The sequence below is a fragment of the Salvelinus fontinalis genome, chromosome 9 (genome assembly GCF_029448725.1).
Source record: "Salvelinus fontinalis isolate EN_2023a chromosome 9, ASM2944872v1, whole genome shotgun sequence".
NCBI lineage: Eukaryota > Metazoa > Chordata > Actinopteri > Salmoniformes > Salmonidae > Salvelinus > Salvelinus fontinalis.
The window spans coordinates 4754262-4773760 of record NC_074673.1 but is presented as its reverse complement, the minus strand read 5'-3'; the positions used below and the strand labels follow the sequence as shown (position 1 = coordinate 4773760).

Sequence of the window (19499 nt, the reverse complement as noted above, 5' to 3'; positions counted from 1 at the left end):
GGGGGGGGGGGGTCAAAGGCCTACCCTTCCACTCTGTTATCTACCACGAGGATGACATCAGTGAGTACTGGGGGGGGGTCAAAGACCTACCCTTCCACTCTGTTATCTACCACGAGGATGGATGACATCAGTGAGTACTGTGGGGGGGGGGGGGGGGTCAAAGACCTACCCTTCCACTCTGTTATCTACCACGAGGATGACATCAGTGAGTACTGGGGGGGAGGGTCAAAGACCTACCCTTCCACTCTTTACACCCAGTCCTCTACTGCTTCTGCCCCCTTACAAACACACAGGCTGTGGTGTACCCTTTTGTCACATTTTAATTGTGTGAGTGCATGCTTGTTCCTGTTCCATCTGGAGGATAGAGACAGGCTCAGTGCTGGCCCCTAGGGAGAGGAGACACTCATTAGCTGAGTGACTGGGTGTATTAAAAAAGCCCTCTCAATCTGATTGGCCTTCAGGCCCGTCAATCAACCGCTGATGCCGACCAATCAACTCCAACTCAGCTGTTCCACTGTTCATACCGGACCTTATTCCTTTGTTCCAAACGCAGCAGTGAGACATTCGAGGTGCGGTCCTGGTGACTCCCCTCCGTTCTATTGGCTAATGTCCAGTCACTGGAGAATAAGATGGATGAGCTTTGTTCCAGAGTCTCTGATCAGAGAGACTTGAAAAGCTACAATATTCAATGTCTTACTGAAACAAGGCTGGATCGGACTGGAGCTTCGGGGAAAACGAAAGGACAGTGAGTGTTTTTTTTTTTTCCTTCTCATAAATAACAACTAGTGTGCTGCTTCCAGTGTGAAGGAAATCTGGAGCTTTTGCTCACCTGCTCTACCGAGAGAGTTCTCATCTGTAATTATCACGTCAGCTGCAGTCCGATCCTGCTGCTGCGGACGTCAAACGCTCTGGCTTGGGATATATTAACCCAATGGAACACTGGTCACTTTTTAATCATGTTTACACGTTGTTTTACCCACTTCATATGTATATACTGAATTCTAGTCAAGTCCACCCTATTCAACTATTACTGTACATATACTATTGTATCCATGTATTCTACAGACCTGTTTACTTTTTCCCCAAAAATGTTTAAGTTACAGCCTTATTCTAAAATGGATTAAATATTTTTCCTCAATTACACACTATACCCCTTAATGACAGAGCAAAAACAGCGCAAAAAATCTTTTTTGCACATTTTATAAAAACTTAAACAGATACAGTTGAGGTCGGAAGTTTATATACACTTAGGTTGGAGTCATTAAACCTCGTTTTTCAAGTACTCCACAAATTTCTTGTTAAACTATAGTTTTGGCAAGTAGGTTAGGTCATCTACTTTGTGCATGACACAAGTAATCTTTCAAACAATTGTTTACAGACAGATTATTTCACTTATAGTTCACTGTATCACAAGTCCAGTGGGTCAGAAGTTTACATACACTAAGTTGACGGTGACTTTAAACAGCTTGGAAAATTCCAGAAAATGACATCATGGCTTTAGAAGCTTCTGATAGGCTAATTGACATCATTTGAGTCAATTGGAGGTGTACCTGTGGATGTATTTCAAGGCCTACCTTTAAACTCAGTGCCTCTTTGCTTGACATCATGGGAAAATCAAAAGAAATCTGCCAAGACCTCAGAAAAAAATTGTAGACCTCCACAAGTCTGGTTCATCCTTGGGAGCAATTTCCAAACACCTAAAGGTACCAAGTTCATCGGTACAAACAATAGTACGCAAGTATAAACACCATGGGACCACGCAGCCTTCATACTGCTCAGGAAGGAGACGTGTTCTGTCTCCTAGAGATGAACGTACTTTGGTGCAAAAAGTGCAAATCAATTCCAGAACAACAGCAAAGGACCTTGTGAAGATGCTGGAGGAAATCGGAACAAAAGTATCTATATCCACAGTAAAACGAGTACTATATCGACATAACCTGAAAGGCCGCTCATCAAGGAAGAAGCCACTGCTCCCAAGCTGCCATAAAAAAGCCAGACTATGGTTTGCAACTGCACACGGGGACAAAGATCGTACTTTTTGGAGAAATGTCCTCTGGTCTGATAAAACAAAAATGGAACTGTTTGGCCATAATGACCATCATTAAGTTTGGAGGTAAAAGGGGGAGGCTTACAAGCCAAAGAACACCATCCCAACCGTGAAGCATGGGGGTGGCAGCATCATGTTGTGGGGGTGCTTGCTGCAGGAGGGACTGGTGCACTTCACAAAATAGATTGGATCATGAGACAGGAAAATTATGTGTATATATTGAAGCAACATCTCAAGACATCAGTCAGGAAGTTAAAGCTTGGTCGCAAATGGGTCTTTCAAATGGACAATGACTCCAAGCATACTTACAAAGTTGTTGTAAAATGGCTTAAGGACAACAAAGTCAAGGTATTGGAGTGGCCATCACATAGCCCTGACCTCAATCCTATAGACAATTTGTGGGCAGAACTGAAAAAGCGTGTGCGAGCAAGGAGGCCTACAAACCTGACTCAGTTACACCAGCTCTGTCAGGAGGAATGGGCCAAAATTCACCCAACTTATTGTGGGAAGCTTGTGGAAGGCTACCAGAAACGTTTGACCCAAGTTAAACCATTTAAAGGCAATGCAACCAAATACTAATTGAGTGTATGTAAACTTCTGACCCACTGGGAATGTGATGAAATAAATAAATGCTGAAATAAATCATTCTCTCTACTATTATTCTGACATTTCACATTCTTAAAATAAAGTGGTGATCCTAACTGACCTAAGATGGAATTTTTACTAGGATTAAATGTCAGGAATTGTGAAAAACTGAGTTTAAATGTATTTGGCTAAGGTGTATGTAAACTTCCGACTTCATCTGTACCTTATTTACATAAGTATTCAGACCCTTCTGCTATGAGCCTCAAAATTGAGCTCAGGTGTATCCTGTTTCCATTGATCATCCTTGATGTTTCTACAACTTGATTGGAGTTCACCTGTGGTAAATTCAATTGATTGGACAGGATTTGGAAAGGCACACACCAGTTCCTCTGTGGAGATGGGAGAATCTTCCAGAAGGGCAACCATCTCTCCACCAATCAGGCCATTATGGTAGAGTGGCCAGACAGAAGCCACTCCTTAGTAAAATGCACATGACAGCCCGCTTGGAGTTTTCCAAAAGGCACCTAAAGACTCTCAGACCATGAGAAGCAAGATTCTCTAGTCTGATGAAACCAAGATTGAACTCTTTGGCCTGAATGCCAAGCGTCACGTCTGGAGGCATCACTACAGTCCCTGGTTCGAATGCAGGCTGAATCACAGCCGGCCGTGATTGGGAGTCCCATAGAGTGGCGCACAGTTAGCCCAGCGTCGTCTGGGTTTGGCCAGTTTTGTTTGGTAAAGTTAATATTTATGTCCCAAAATGTGAGTTTACATTGGCGCGTTATTGTTCAGTAGTTCCAAAACATCCGGTGATTTTGCAGAGCCACATCAATTTACAGAAATACTCATAATAAACATTGCTAAAAGATACTAGTGTTATACATGGAATTTTAGATCCACTTCTCCTTAATGCAACTGCTGTGTCAGATTTCAAAAAAACTTTACGGAAAAAGCAAACCATGCAATAATCTGGGTACGGAGCTCAGACGACAAATCAACCCAAAGAGATATCCGCCATGTTGGAGTCAACATAAGTCAAAAATAGCATTATACATATTCACTTACCTTTGATGATCTTCATCAGAATGCACTCCCAGGAATCCCAGTTCCACAATAAATGTTTGTTTTGTTCGATAAAGTCCATCATTTATGTCCAAATAACTCCTTGTTGTTCGCGCGTTCAAGTCCAGCGGAAAGTACGGACGAAAAGTCCAACAAGTTCCATTACAGTCCGTAGAAACATGTCAAACGATGTATAGAATCAATCTTTAGGATGTTTTTAACATTAATGTTCCAACCGGAGAATTCCTTTGTCTTCAGAAATGCGATGGAACGCAGCTAACTCTCACATGAATGCGCATGCTCAGCTCGTGGCACTCTGGGAGAGACCTTACTCAATCTCCTCTCATTCGCCCCCACTTCACAGTAGAAGCATCAAACAAGGTTCTAAAGACTGTTGACATCTAGTGGAAGCCTTAGGAAGTGCAACATGACCCCATTTCCACTGTATCTTGGATAAGCAAAGAGTTGAAAACCTACAAACCTCAGATTTCCCACTTCCTGGTTGGATTTTTCTCAGGTTTTTGCCTGCCATATGAGTTCTGTTATACTCACAGACATCATTCAAACAGTTTTATTTGAGCTGTTCGTGCCATAATATGGACTTGGTCTTTTACCAATATGCGCCTTCTTCACCACACTGTGCGTGGGTGGACCATTTCAGAAGCGGTCTCTCGGTCCATCTCAAGGCCATCAGACTGTTAAATAGCCATCACTGCCTGGCTTCCACCCTGTTATGCAGCCCTGCACCTTAGAGGCTGCTGCCCTATATACATAGACTTGGCATCACTGGCCACTTTAATAATGGAACACTAGTCACTTTAATAATGTTTCCATACTGCTTTACTCATCTCATATGTATATATTGTTTTCTATACTACTGTATTTTATGCCTCTCCGACGTTGCTCAATCTAGTATTTATATATTTCGTAATTACATTCTTTTAAATTTTAGATTTGTGTGTATTGTTGTGAATTGTTAGATACTACTGCACTGTTGGAGCTAGGAACACAAGCATTTCACTACACCATCTGCTAAATATGTGTATGTGACCAATAATATTTGATTTGATTTGACATATGCTGAGCACTTGTTGGCTGCTTTTCCTTCACTCTGCGGTCCAACTCATCCCAAACCATCTCAATTGGGTTGAGGTCAGGTGATTGTTGTGGCTAGGTCATCTGATGCAGCACTCCATCACTCTCCTTCTTGGTCAAATAGCCCTGACACAGCCTGGAGGTGTGTTTTGGGTCATTGTCCTGTTGAAATACAAATGATAGTCCCACTAAGCGCAAACCAGATGGGATGGCGTATCGCTGCAGAATGCTTTGGTAGTCATGCTGGTTAAGTGTGCCTTGAATTCTAAATAAATAACTGACAGTGTCTCCAGCAAGGCACCATCACACCTCTTCCTCCATGCTTCACGGTGGGAACCACACATGCAGAGATCATTGGTTCACCTACTCTGCGTCTAACAAAGACTCGGCGGTTGGAACCAAAAATCTCAAATTTGGACTCATCAGACCAAAGGACAGATTTCCACCGGCTTAATGTCCATTGCTCGGGTTTCTTGGCCCAAGCAAGTCTCTTCTTCTTATTGGTGTCCTTTAGTAGTGGTTTCTTTGCGGCAATTTGACCACGAAGGCCTGATTCATGCAGTCTCCTCTGAACAGTTGATGTTGAGATGTGTCTGTTACTTGAACTCTGTGAAGAATTTATTTAGACTGCAATTACTGAGGCCGGTAACTCTAATGAATTTATCCTCTGCAGCAGAGGTAACTCTGGGTCTTTCCTTTCCTGTGGCGGCCCTCATGAGAACCAGTTTCATCAGAGCGCTTGATGGGTTTTTTGTGACTGCAACTAAAGAAACTTTTAAAATTCTTGAAATTGACTGACCTTTGACCTACCTTCATGTCTTAAAGTAATGATGGACTGTTGTTTCTCTTTGCTTATTTGAGCTGTTCTTGCCATAATATGGACTTGGTCTTTTACCAAATAGGGCTGTCCTCTGTATACCACCCCTACCTTGTCACGACACAACAAGGTGTAGAGTGAGTAAGATTTATATGAGCTTTTAGTGGAAAATGTTATCTAAACAATTCATGTCCATCTCTCTCCCCTAGACTATCCCCACAAGTATGGTCCGGAGGGGGGCTGTGCCGACCAATCAGTGTTTGAGAGGATGACAAAGTACCAAGCCACTGCCATAGAGAAGCCAGACAAGGTGATTTTAACACATTTTTTTTTTAAGGGTTGAATTTTTTTTGGAAACTTTCCCCAAAAATCCCTAGACTTCCCAGAATTCCCAGTTGGAAGATTCCCTGAATCGGAAGGGAAAAGGCAGGACATTTGGTATCGTTCAACCAGGACTTCTGGGAAAACCTGGGACTTTTGGAAAAGTCACTGGAATTGTTTAACCCATACACATTATACGATAGTGGTTTTCAACGTAAGGAGCAGTAAGTGTAACAGCTTCCGTCCCTCTCCTCGCCCCAACCTGGGCTCGAACCAGGGACCCTCTGCACACATCAACCACAGTCACTCACGAAGCATCGTTACCCATCGCGCCACAAAAGCCGCGGCTCTTGCCGAGCAAGGGGAACAACTACTTCTAGGTCTCAGAACGAGTGACGTCACCGATTTGAAACACTATTAGCGCGCACCACCGCTAACTAGTTAGCCATGTCACATCGGCCACATAAGCATGGAACTGGAAGGGAAACAAATGCAGTACTCATAGCTTTGTTTCCTCTATTGAGCTATGTGATGATACTCCGTGTAAGTATTTTTAATTGGAGTGGATACTAACATACTGCATATTGCATCAACTTCTTGCCTCAACATCTCATCTGAGCTTCAGCCAAAAGGGGTAAATAACACTATAATACTATATAAGAGAGTGGATTTATTATCCCCATGGGGAAATGTTGGTACAATACGGTCTACAATAACAATATTTAATCCTTTACATCTCTCTCCTCATCCTCCTCCTCTTCATCATCCCCCTCCTCCCAGGAGCTCCATTCTGAGGAGGCGTCCAGTGACCCGGTGTTGCTGAGGAAGAGGAGGATGGCTCAGATAGAAAAGAACACCTGTCAGCTCTTCATCCAGACAGACCACCTATTCTTCAAGTACTACAAGACCAGGGAAGCTGTTATCGCACAGGTGTACTGGATGATACACACACACACACACTAGTCCTCAATAACACCAAGTGGATTATGGGAAAACATGTCAACAATGCTTTCAGACGTTTGCAGTTTTTTTCCTATTCCATAATAATGATGTGAATACTGATGTATGTTATGTCTCTCTCAGATCTCTAGTCACGTCAAGGCTATAGATGCCATCTACCAGGGAACAGACTTCATGGGCATCCGTAACATTAGCTTTATGGTCAAGAGGATACGGGTGAGTCCCTCCCTACCTAGTTGTTTGACCTGGCATCAATCAAATTAAATTATATTTCTAAAACCCTTTTTTTTTTTACAAAAGCCGTTGTCACAAAGTGCATTCCGTTTTAGCGATTCAAAGTCTCCGCTGTCCCTCGCCCTCTTCTCTTCTTTAAACTTGTTAGTTCAGTAGTCATCGCCATCACTTCCTGTTGTCTGTCATGATGTCACTTCCTGTTTCCACGTCTTATCAACACAACATTTGACCACTCCCTGCTCCAGATCAACACCACTACAGATGAGCGGGACCGGTCCAACCCATTCCGCTTCGCTAACATCGGCGTGGAGAAGTTCCTGGAGCTGAACTCTGAGCAGAACCATGACGACTACTGTCTGGCCTACGTCTTCACTGACAGGGACTTTGATGATGGTGTCCTGGGCCTGGCCTGGGTCGGAGCTCCTGCAGGTTCATAAGACTTCCTTTTCACTATTTACACACATTACAGTTACACTTCTTACACCTTGTAGATCAACAGCAGATATTACACGCTGGAACGACAGACGTTGTCATGGAATCAGTCAGTCTTTCTGTCTTATGAAATTAGCCCTATTCCTCTCTTTTTATTATTGAGCATCTCTCCTACTTTTTCCCTTCTTTGCTGAGTCTTTTTATTTGATAAACTTGTGTTATCCAGTTTTGTATTCCCAAATTGGGTTCATCATTATGAGAGGATAATCCTACCGCTCACTAATACTTGACTGTGTATCCACAGGGAGTTCTGGAGGGATCTGTGAGAAAAGTAAGCTGTACTCTGACGGGAAGAAGAAGTCCCTGAATACCGGCATCATCACAGTGCAGAACTACGCCTCTCACGTCCCTCCTAAAGTCTCACACATCACCTTCGCACATGAAATAGGACACAACTTTGGCTCGCCTGTGAGTTTAGATTCATTATTTATTTAACTAGGCAAGTCAGTTAAGAACAAATTCTTATTTTACAATGACAGCCTACCCCAGGCCCAAACCCTAACCCGGATGACGCTGGGCCGGTTGTGATACAGCTTGGAATCGAACCAGGGTCTGTAGTGACGCCTCTAGCACTGAGATACAGTGCCTTAGACCGCTGCGCCACTTGGGATAATCTAGGCTGATGGGAGATCTCATAGACTGTGTATACACAGGCAGCCCAAATCTTCTTTTTTCTCCCCAGTAATTGGTCTTTTGACAATATTTGGGTAAAAGATGAGAATTGGCCTGCCGTGTAAACACAGCCATAGAGCTCTTCTTTCTCTGTGTTGTCTCTGTTTATCTGCTGTCGTTACTGGATGTAGAGATGCAACAGGAAATGTCATGTCTGGGAGATGAGTTGTAGTTTTGGTGTTTGTGTAAACTGTTACGAGCCTGTACATTTTTTTTTCTTAGAGGACAATTTATGAAACTTTTATTTTGACAGGGAAGTCATACTGAGACTAGGCTCTCTCTTTATTACAGAGGAGTCCTGCATAAAATACATCAAACACAAAATATACAACATTACAAAACATAATTAAGAAAAACATACATTTTTATTTATTTAACCAGTTAAGAACAAATTCTTATTTACAATGAGGGCCTACACCAGCCAACGCTGGGGCCAATTGCGCGCCGCGCTATAGGACTCCCAATCACGGCCGGTTGTGATACAGCCTGGATTTATCAGAGGTCTCCGATCATTACTCAACAGACCAAAGGGGGACCAGAACATCTCAGAGAGCTCTGTTGAGTTGTTCCACATAAAGGGTGCAAGATTTAAAAAACTAAGATCAGCTTTTCCCAACTCTGGAGACCGAAGGGGCCTCTAGTGTTATCCAAGCCGGGTTTGGTCATGTGTACGTCTAAATTGAATTAATGATGATAAAGTTACGTTACAGCCTTTTTAAAACGTATTAAAAGCTTTTTTTCTTTCTTATCAATCTACACACAATACCCCATAATGACAAAGCAAAAAGTGTATTTTTGCTAATTTATTTAAATAAAATAAGAAATCATATTTACATAAGTATTCAGACACTTTACTCAGTACTTTGTTGAAGCACCTTTGTCAGCGATTACAGCCTCGAGTCTTCTTGGGTATGACTCTACAAGCTTGGCACACCTGTATTTGGGGAGTTTTTCCCATTCTTCTCTGCAGATCCTCTCAAGCTCTGCCAGGTTGGATGGGGAGCGTTGCTGCACAGCTATTTTCAGGTCTCTCCAGAGATGTTCGATCGGGTTCAAGTCCGGGCTCTGTCTGGGTCACTCAAGGACGTTCAGACACTTGTTCCGAAGCCACTCTTGCATTGTCTTGGCTGTGTGGTTAGGGTCATTGTCCTGTTGGAAGGTGAACCTTTGCCCCAGTCTGAGGTCCTGAGTGCTCTGGAGCAGGTTATCATTAAGGATCTCTCTGTACTTTGCTCCGTTCATCTTTCCCTCGATCCTGACTAGTCTCCCAGTCCCCGCCGCTGAAAAACATCCCACACAGCATAATGTTGCCCCCACCATGCTTCACCGTAGGGATGGTGCCAGGTTTCCTCCAGACGTGACGCTTGGCATTCAGGCCAAAGAGTTCAATCTTGGTGACATCAGACCAGAGAATCTTGTTTCTCACGTCTCTGACCAAAGCCCTTCTCCCCTGATTGCTCAGTTTGGCCCGGCGGCCAGCTCTAGGAAGAGTCTTTGTGGTTCCTAGCTTCTGCCATTTACGAATGATGGAGGCCACTGTGTGTTTGGTGACCTTCAATGCTGCAGAAATGTTTTTGTACCCTTCCCCAGATTTGTGCCTCAACACAATCCTGTCTCCGAGCTCTATAGACAATTCCTTCTACCTCATGGCTTGGGTTTTGCTCTGACATGCACTGTCAACTGTGGGACCTTAAATAGACAAGTGTGTGCCTTTCCAAATCATGTCCAATCAATTGAATTTACTACAGGTGGACTCCAATCAAGTTGTAGAAACATCTCAAGGATGATCAATGGAAACAGGATGCACCTGAGCTCAATTTCAATCTCATAGCAAAGGGTCTGAATCAGTTTTTTAGTTAGTTTAGTCATTTTTGCAAAAAAAAAATGTTTTTGCTTTGTCATTATGGGATATAGTGGGAAGATTGCTGATTTTTTTTTTTTTTAATCAATTTTAGAATAAGACTGTAACGTAACAAAATGTGTAAAAAGTCAAGGGCTCGGGAATACTTTCCATTATCCATTATTGGTGTCACTTGTTAAATCCACTTCTATCAGTGTAGATGAAGGGTAGGAGACCGGTTAAAGAAAGATCTTAAAACCTTGAGACATGGATTGTGTATGTGCCATTTCAGAGGGTGAATGGGCAAGACAAAAGATTTAAGTGCCTTTTGAACGGGGAATGGTAGTGCCATTCGCACCGGTTTGTGTCAAGATCTGTAACGCTGCTGTGTTTTTCAACTTCATCAGTTACCCGTTTCTTTAAATCAGAATAATTTACTAAGTGTTGTCTTATTCCACGAATAAATCCTAAAATGGCCAGGATAATATAATTGGCACCTTCTTCACTTTGTAATTGAACTCACCTGTGGACAGTTGCAGGTGCCTGCAATATAAAAATCCCTCATTCAACCAGTTTGAAAAGAGAAAAGGACTCATTCTGCTGTTTAAATAGAGAAAAGGACTCATTCTGCTGTTTAAATAGAGAAAAAGATTCATTCTGCTGTTTAAATAGAGAAAAAGACTCATTCTCCTGTTTTAAATAGAGAAAAAGACTCATTCTCCTGTTTAAATAGAGAAAAGACTCATTCTGCTGTTTAAATAGAGAAAAGGACTCATTCTGCTGTTTAAATAGAGAAAAGGACTCATTCTGCTGTTTAAATAGAGAAAAGGACTCATTCTGCTGTTTAAATAGAGAAAAGGACTCATTCTGCTGTTTAAATAGAGAAAAGGACTCATTCTGCTGTTTAAATAGAGAAAAGACTCATTCTGCTGTTTAAATAGAGAAAAGGACTCATTCTGCTGTTTAAATAGAGAAAAGGACTCATTCTGCTGTTTAAATAGAGAAAAGGACTCATTCTGCTGTTTAAATAGAGAAAAGGACTCATTCTGCTGTTTAAATAGAGAAAAGACTCATTCTGCTGTTTAAATAGAGAAAAGGACTCATTCTGCTGTTTAAATAGAGAAAAGGACTCATTCTGCTGTTTAAATAGAGAAAAGGACTCATTCTCCTGTTTTCGTGTCACTGTGTGTACCGCAATGAGCATGTAGAGAGAAAAAATAAAGAAATCAAGATAATTATCCGAGGTCAGACACAAGATTGTAGCCAAGCGTCGACAATCTCAAGGCTTCAAGACCAGAGACCTTGATGTTCCTGTTTACACCGTACGTAATGTTATCAAGGAGCTTTAAGGCCCATGCCACTGTAGCCGACCTCACTGGGCGTGGCCGCAAGAGAGAACTTGATGGGAGATTACAGAGAAGGATTGTTTGACTGGTGAAGAAAACTCCTCGATCAATCTGCCACACAGATTCCAGCTGACCTTCAGACACAACGTACGACAGTTTCACCTCGCACCGTCCGTCGCCAACTCAATGAAAAGGGGGTTATAGGATATGAGACCAAGCAGGACCCCACCGCTGAGAGGGAGACGTAAGAAATCCCGACGGCAATTTGCCAAAACACACCTGAACATGCCAAAATCCTTCTGGGAGGATTTCCTGTGGACAGACGAGACCAAATTAGAGCTTTTTGGTGAAGCACACCATCTCTATGGTTACAGAAAACAAAATAAAGCCTTCAACGAAAAAAGCACCTTCCCTACAGTCAAACATGGAGGAGGTTCGGTGACCTTTGTTAGGGTTCGTTCCTTACGTCCTTCTTTGTCAATCATTGGTGAAATTAGCATTATGACAATATCTTTAATTAAATCATTCAAAAACCTTTATTAATGCAATCGCAGACAGAAGTTGACAAACAGGAACACAGCACGCATGTTTCAGAGTAAGTTCTGCCTCAAATAAACGGTCTCAAGTTGTTTTTGTTAAACCGAAGTCCCGCCTTAGTGATGTCACTGACTACGTCATTACCTTTTTGCTCCTGAGACCAAAACCCTGCCTACCAAGGCATATAAACAATGGCTTTTAGTGTTATCTTAAACTTAGCAGTAAACGTCCACTCCCCAAAGCTGATTTCTTGTGGAATGTTTGACTAGCCTTATCTCGTCCACTCCCCTGCAGAGCTCCTTCTTCACAGTCACACATTACTCAGAGGGGCCTCTTCATAATGAAATAGAGAGAGAACTAAAAACAATGGTGGAATTCTAAACCTCTACAATGAATTTGTATTGTTAATCTGTAGTCTATGACCCTCTAAATGTAAGGAGGGAGGGGTCTTATAACCCCTCCCCTTCTATTAATATAACATACGCATAATCAATTATTCAAAATACACCAAACATTTGTACAGCCCCAATCATGACCCCTAGGTAAATCCTGACACCTTGAACATGTGCATGGCATCATGAAATCAGGAGAATACCAAGGCATTTTGGAATGCAATGTCAGACCCAGTGTCAGAAACCTGGTTCTCCGTCGAAGGTCATGGGTCTTCCAGCAGGACAACGACCCCAAACACACTTCAAAAAGCACCCAGGAACGGTTAAAGACAAAATGCCGGACTGTTCTGAAGTGGCCAGATCTAAATCTCATTGAAAACTTGTGGGGAAGGTTCTGGAAACAGCAGTTGGGAGAAGACACCCTTTAAGTCTGGGAGAACTGGAGCAGTTTTGCACAAGAGGAGTGGACCAAACTGCCAGTACAGAGCTACAGGAAGCTCATTGAGGACTATAGGAAGCGCTGAATTGCAGTTATTTTTTCCAAAGGCTGTGCTACCAAATATATAAAAATAGTCCAGGGTGTCAATTATTATTATTTTACGCCATTTCTGTTAATTATCGGGTTTAAATGGATATATGGGGCCCTGCATTAAAAACAATGGTTCTGTAATAATAACAGTGAAATAAAGAATTGTGGTGACCCAATTCTTTTGTCAATTTCAACTTATTACCAGGGGAAATTGTGAGGTACTTGAAAAACGTACAAGGGTGCCACGACTGTATTGGCATCAACATGGGCCAGCATCCCTGTGGAACGCCAGCATCCCTGTGGAACGCCAGCATCCCTGTGGAACGCCAGCATCCCTGTGGAACGCTTTCGACACCTTGTAGAGTCGATGCCCTGACGAATTGAGGCTGTTCTGAGGGCGGGGGGGGGGAGTGTTCCTAATGTTTGGTATACTTAGTGTAGGAAGTTTCTGCATGAGGGCTTTGTAAATAAAAAGAAAGAAACCAAGCTTGAACTTCAACTTCCTCACCGGCTCAGTGACATGTTATATATATTTTTTTATGACAGTTTGTCAACAGGCCAGATGCTAAGATATTTGTAGGAAGGATCTCGCTCAATTTGTGTACCGTTCAAACTAGTCATTATAAATTCATTTAAGGCCTCCTAGCGGTCTAAGGCACTGCATCGCAGTGTTGCGGCATCACTACAGCCTGGGGTTCGATCCCTGGGCCGTGAATGGGAGTTCCATAGTGCGGCGGACACAATTGGCCCAGCGACGTCCGGGTTAGAGGAGGGTTTGGCCGGGTGGGGGGGGGGGGGGGGGGGACCTTGGGGCACCCCTTTTATGTAACTCAAGGAACTCCCGATTTCACCACAATCTACCTTGATGGCCTGAGTTCTGTCGTTGAGATAATTATGAAACCATCGGCAAGCATCAGTACCCAACCCTACCAGCTTATTCAAAAGAATAACGTTGTGTACACACATTGGGAGTACAATTCTTTCTATCTTCTAAGGCATTTTGCAATGTAATTTACAACAAACATGGTAGCCATTAGTAGTACTACGTTTTAAATCTATTCTAAAAATCAAATTTGTCTCCATCCTCCTTACAGCATGACTCGGGGTCAGAGTGCACCCCGGGGGAGTCTAAGACCCAGGATAAGAAGGAGAAAGGGAACTACATCATGTACGCCCGGGCCACATCAGGAGACAAACTCAACAACAACAAGTTCTCCGTCTGTAGTGTCAGGAACATCAGCCAGGTCCTGGAGAAGAAGAGGGGAAGCTGCTTTGTCGGTATGTTTCCACTGCTGTCTATGGTGTTTAAAGCTGCTTTGTCGGGATGTTTCCACTGCTGTCTATGGTGTTTAAAGCTGCTTTGTCGGGATGTTTCCACTGCTGTCTATGGTGTTTAAAGCTGCTTTGTCGGGATGTTTCCACTGCTGTCTATGGTGTTTAAAGCTGCTTTGTCGGGATGTTTCCACTGCTGTCTATGGTGTTTTAAAGCTGCTTTGTCGGGATGTTTCCACTGCTGTCTATGGTGTTTTAAAGCTGCTTTGTCGGGATGTTTCCACTGCTGTCTATGGTCTTTAAAGCTGCTTTGTCGGGATGTTTCCACTGCTGTCTATGGTGTTTGGGATTATCCCTTAGTTTGGGTGTTTAAAGCTGTGTGTAGGGGTTGCAGAATTCTGGAAACTTCCAAGGTTTTTAGGAAATCACTGTTGGAGGATTCCCGGAATCCTTCAACTTGGATTCCTGGAAATCCTTGGAATTTTGGTAAAGTATAGATGTTTGGAAATCTACGCTGTGTCACAGATCAAATGTGTTGTTTTAAATGTCATTTCCTAACGTGTGTGTGTTCTATCTGCCTCCTCACGCAGAGTCAGGCCAGCCCATCTGTGGTAATGGGTTAGTGGAACCAGGGGAGGAGTGTGACTGTGGATACAGCGATCAGTGCAGAGACCAGTGTTGCTATGACGCCGGGCAGCCTGACAACAGGAAGTGTAAACTAAAACCCAACAAAGTCTGCAGGTAAGATAAGGTAGCCCTTTTTTAAGAGCTGCGATACAGTACAATGCTATTCTGTTCTAGTTTTTCTTTCTTTCTAACCTGTGGTGCAGGAAGTGACACAAACTAAGGAATAGATACTCCTGCACACTTAGTTACCATGCAAATGTCATGGGAATTAAAGTGTTAAAGTGGGAATTAGAGTGTTAGTGTGCAGAGGCTTATTTCTGTCATTTAGTTATTTTAACCCCACCCCACCCCCCCCCCCCCCCCCCCCACCCTCTCTCTCCCTCCCCCAGTCCTAGCCAGGGCCTGTGCTGTACTCCTGAGTGCTTCTATAAGGGTCGTAATGAGAAGTGTCGTGAAGAGTCTGAGTGTGCCCATCAGGGCATGTGTAACGGGGGTACGGCTCAGTGCCCCACCTCAGAACCCAAGGCCAACTTCACCGCCTGCCATGGAGAGACTCAAGTCTGCCTCAATGGGGTGAGTGGATACCTGGCTACCTGAAGCGTGTAGTTAAATACCTGGCTACCTTCAAGGTTTGGGGGTCAATTCCATTTCAATTCCAGTCAATTCAGAAAGTATTCCAAATGTTCCTCATTTGAAAAGCATTAAAGAGAATTGGATTTTCAGTGTACTTCCTGAATTTCAGTGTACTTCCTGAATTTCAGTGTACTTCCTGAATTTCAGTGTACTTCCTGAATTTCAATGCACTTCCTGAATTTCAATGCACTTCCTGGATTTCAGTGTACTTCCTGAATTTCAGTGTACTTCCTGAACCCCCCCCAACCCTACTGTCTGCCTACCAATTTATCAGTCACCACATGTGAAGCTCCCTCCCTCACAGGAAAACATTGTAATGGCTGAGTGCCAAATCAAATCAAATTGTATTGGTTAGCATGGTTAACATGGTTAGCAGATGTTAATGTGAGTGTAGCAAAACGCTTGTAATTGAAACACCCCGCCTCTGTTTGGGTAAAAAGCGGACAGATCGACCCGGATAAATGTAACCACTGTCAAATTCATGGACAGAGCTATGGATGCAAGGACTGTGACCATACCTGATACAACCATTATAGTTGAACCATGTTATGAGGCTCTACAGTGTTTGTTTACGTTGGCGTTGTTTACAAACATTGGGGTCAAACAGACTTCTATGTTGGGTTCTGATGTGGTACGACAGTTGAGGCATTTATAAGTTCTATTCTTCAACAATCAATGGGTGTATGTGTCATCAATTTATAAGTCAAAAAATGGATGGAGCAACTAAGGATTCTAGCTTTAAAATAGTGATTGCTTGATGCTGCTTGACTGTAATATTTTATACTTAATCTCAAATACCAGGAACCTTTTTTATTTTATTCACTTACAAATGCCTATGTTTACTGAAATTCTACTTTTAGCTACACATGTCTACAATTCCAAAATAAAATACACCTTAAATATAAAAGTAATTTGAGTTTGACCCATCTCCTCCATGTGCTCCTCCTCTAGGGCTGCTCTGGCTCCATCTGTGAGAAGTATGGTCTGGAGGTCTGTACCTGTGCCAGCGTGGAGGGCAAGGACGAGACTGACGAGCTGTGCCACGTCTGCTGTAGCGAGAAGAGTGAGTCCTGCTTGTTTGTGTGTGTGTGTGTGTGTGTGTGTGTGTGTGTGTGTGTGTGTGTGTGTGTGTGTGTGTGTGTGTGTGTGTGTGTGTGTGTGTGTGTGTGTGTGTGTGTGTGTGTGTGTGTGTGTTGCCGCCTCAGGTCACTCTACCCCAAAGAGTGTGAGCACTACTCTCTTAACCGGATTCCTGACGTTTTAGGGGCATATTTCAGTAGTATTATGTCCTGACGTTAACATAAACACATTTTAGGGGCATATTTCAGTGTTATTATGTCCTGACGTTAACATTAACACATTTTAGGGGCATATTTCAGTAGTTATTATGTCCTGACGTTAACATTAACATGTTTTAGGGGCATATTTCAGTGTTATTATGTCCTGACGTTAACATTAACACATTTTAGGGGCATATTTCAGTGTTATTATGTCCTGACGTTAACATAAACACATTTTAGGGGCATATTTCAGTGTTATTATGTCCTGACGTTAACATTAACATGTTTTAGGGGCATATTTCAGTAGTTATAAGTCCTTTTCAGCAGGGTTGCAAAATTCTAGATACTTTCCCAAAGTTGCTGCGTTTTTCAGCATTCCCAGTTGGAGCATTCCCAGTTGGAGCATTCCCAGTTGCAGTATTCCCAGTTGCAGCATTCCCAGTTGCAGCATTCCCAGTTGGAGCATTCCCAGTTGGAGCATTCCCAGTTGGAGCATTCCCAGTTGGAGCATTCCCAGTTGGAGCATTCCCAGTTGCAGTATTCCCAGTTGCAGTATTCCCAGTTGGAGTATTCCCAGTTGGAGCATTCCCAGTTGGAACATTCCCAGTTGCAGTATTCCCAGTTGCAGTATTCCCAGTTGGAGCATTCCCAGTTGCAGTATTCCCAGTTGCAGTATTCCCAGTTGCAGTATTCCCAGTTGGAGCATTCCCAGTTGGAGCATTCCCAGTTGGAGTATTCCCAGTTGCAGTATTCCCAGTTGCAGTATTCCCAGTTGCAGTATTCCCAGTTGCAGTATTCCCAGTTGCTGTATTCCAAGTTGGAGCATTCCCAGTTGCAGTATTCCCAGTTGCAGTATTCCCAGTTGCAGTATTCCCAGTTGGCGCATTCCCAGTTGGAGCATTCCCAGTTGGAGCATTCCCAGTTGGAACATTCCCTCGTGATTCTGGGAATACTCCAATCCAGGTTTTCTGAAAAACCAAGTAACTTTTCTGGAATTTTTCAGCCTTACTTTTACCACCTTGTATGACAACTACATTGTATGACAACTACATTGTATGACAAGGTTTTTAAAGGGCTTTGGGATTATTTATGTAATGAATAGTTAGAGCGTCGGATCAGTAACTGTAAAGGTTGCCGGATCGAATCCCTGAGCTGACAAGGTAAAAATCTGTCGTTCTGCCCCAGAACAAGGCATTTAACCCACTGTTCCCCGGTAGGCCGGGGAATAAGAAATAAGAATTTGTTCTTAACTGACTTGCCAAGTTTAATAAAGGTTAAATAAAGGTTAAATAAAGGTTAAATAAATGACTAGTGCTATAAAAGTTATTATTAGTTGATTGTCTTGTCTTGCAGTGAACCCCAACACCTGCAGCAGTACAGGCTCAGAGAAACTGGCCCGGTTCTTCAATAAGAAAATCACCACGCTGCCCGCGGGGTCTCCCTGCAACGACTTCAAGGGCTACTGTGACGTGTTCATGAAGTGTCGGCTGGTGGACGCGGATGGCCCTCTGGCCAGACTGAAGAAGGCCATATTCAACCCTGAGCTCTATGAAAACATTGCAGAGTGGATAGTGGTACGTAGCTTACTGACTGAGTGGATAGTGGTACGTAGCTTACTGACTGAGTGGATAGTGGTACGTAGCTTACTGACTGAGTGGATAGTGGTACGTAGCTTACTGACTGAGTGGATAGTGGTACGTAGCTTACTGACTGAGTGGATAGTGGTACGTAGCTTACTGACTGAGTGGATAGTGGTACGTAGCTTACTGACTGAGTGGATAGTGGTACGTAGCTTACTGACTGAGTGGATAGTGGTACGTAGCTTACTGACTGAGTGGATAGTGGTACGTAGCTTACCGACTGAGTGGATAGTGGTACGTAGCTTACCGACTGAGTGGATAGTGGTACGTAGCTTACCGACTGAGTGGATAGTGGTACGTAGCTTACCGACTGAGTGGATAGTGGTACGTAGCTTACCGACTGAGTGGATAGTGGTACGTAGCTTACCGACTGAGTGGATAGTGGTACGTAGCTTACTGACTGAGTGGATAGTGGTACGTAGCTTACTGACTGAGTGGATAGTGGTACGTAGCTTACTGACTGAGTGGATAGTGGTACGTAGCTCACTGACTGAGTGGATAGTGGTACGTAGCTCACTGACTGAGTGGATAGTGGTACGTAGCTTACTGACTGAGTGGATAGTGGTACGTAGCTTACTGACTGAGTGGATAGTGGTACGTAGCTTACTGACTGACTGACTGATTCTGTCAGCTGACCAGAAAAGTTCACTATATTCCCATGACTGTAATTCTGACTTACTGTGTATTTCACTGATTTTGAAGAGATAAAAAAGTCAGTCAGGCGCATAAAGGAAACCATGAAGGACAGGAAGGCAATGTGTTCCCATGTTGAACTAGTTCATGTGTCTGAAGGTAGAATTCTGCCTACTGTCAACACCTTGTTCAACACTTTTATAAGCCATAAAATGCACATTTCCCTACTTCCACTCCAGCTACAACTAGCACTGCAGCGGCACGAGTATAGCAACGTGTTTCGATAAGCTTTGTTGTCGATAAGCTTGTGTTGTTGTGCTGAACTAAAATATAAACGCAACATGTAAAAAAGTGTTGGTCCCACGTTTCATGAGCTGAAATAGAAGATCCCTGAAATGTTCCATACGCACAAAAAATGTATTTCTCTCAAATTTTGTGCACAAATTTGTTTACATCCCTGTTAGTGAGCATTTCTCCTTTGCCAA

The 19499-nt window shown here is 43.1% G+C and overlaps 1 protein-coding gene across 1 annotated transcript in view; it reads left to right on the top strand.

Annotated features, from left to right (window-relative positions):
- The window catches only part of LOC129861935 (disintegrin and metalloproteinase domain-containing protein 10-like), a 48028-nt gene that overhangs the window by 14181 nt on the left and 14348 nt on the right, over window positions 1-19499 (top strand). Inside the window, exons 5-14 of the mRNA XM_055933147.1 lie at window positions 5816-5916; window positions 6708-6857; window positions 7011-7103; window positions 7367-7550; window positions 7858-8021; window positions 14024-14207; window positions 14792-14942; window positions 15218-15401; window positions 16413-16524; window positions 18095-18315. Of these exons, the coding sequence (XP_055789122.1) occupies window positions 5816-5916; window positions 6708-6857; window positions 7011-7103; window positions 7367-7550; window positions 7858-8021; window positions 14024-14207; window positions 14792-14942; window positions 15218-15401; window positions 16413-16524; window positions 18095-18315 (1544 nt within the window). The remainder of the gene's footprint in view (window positions 1-5815; window positions 5917-6707; window positions 6858-7010; window positions 7104-7366; window positions 7551-7857; window positions 8022-14023; window positions 14208-14791; window positions 14943-15217; window positions 15402-16412; window positions 16525-18094; window positions 18316-19499) is intronic.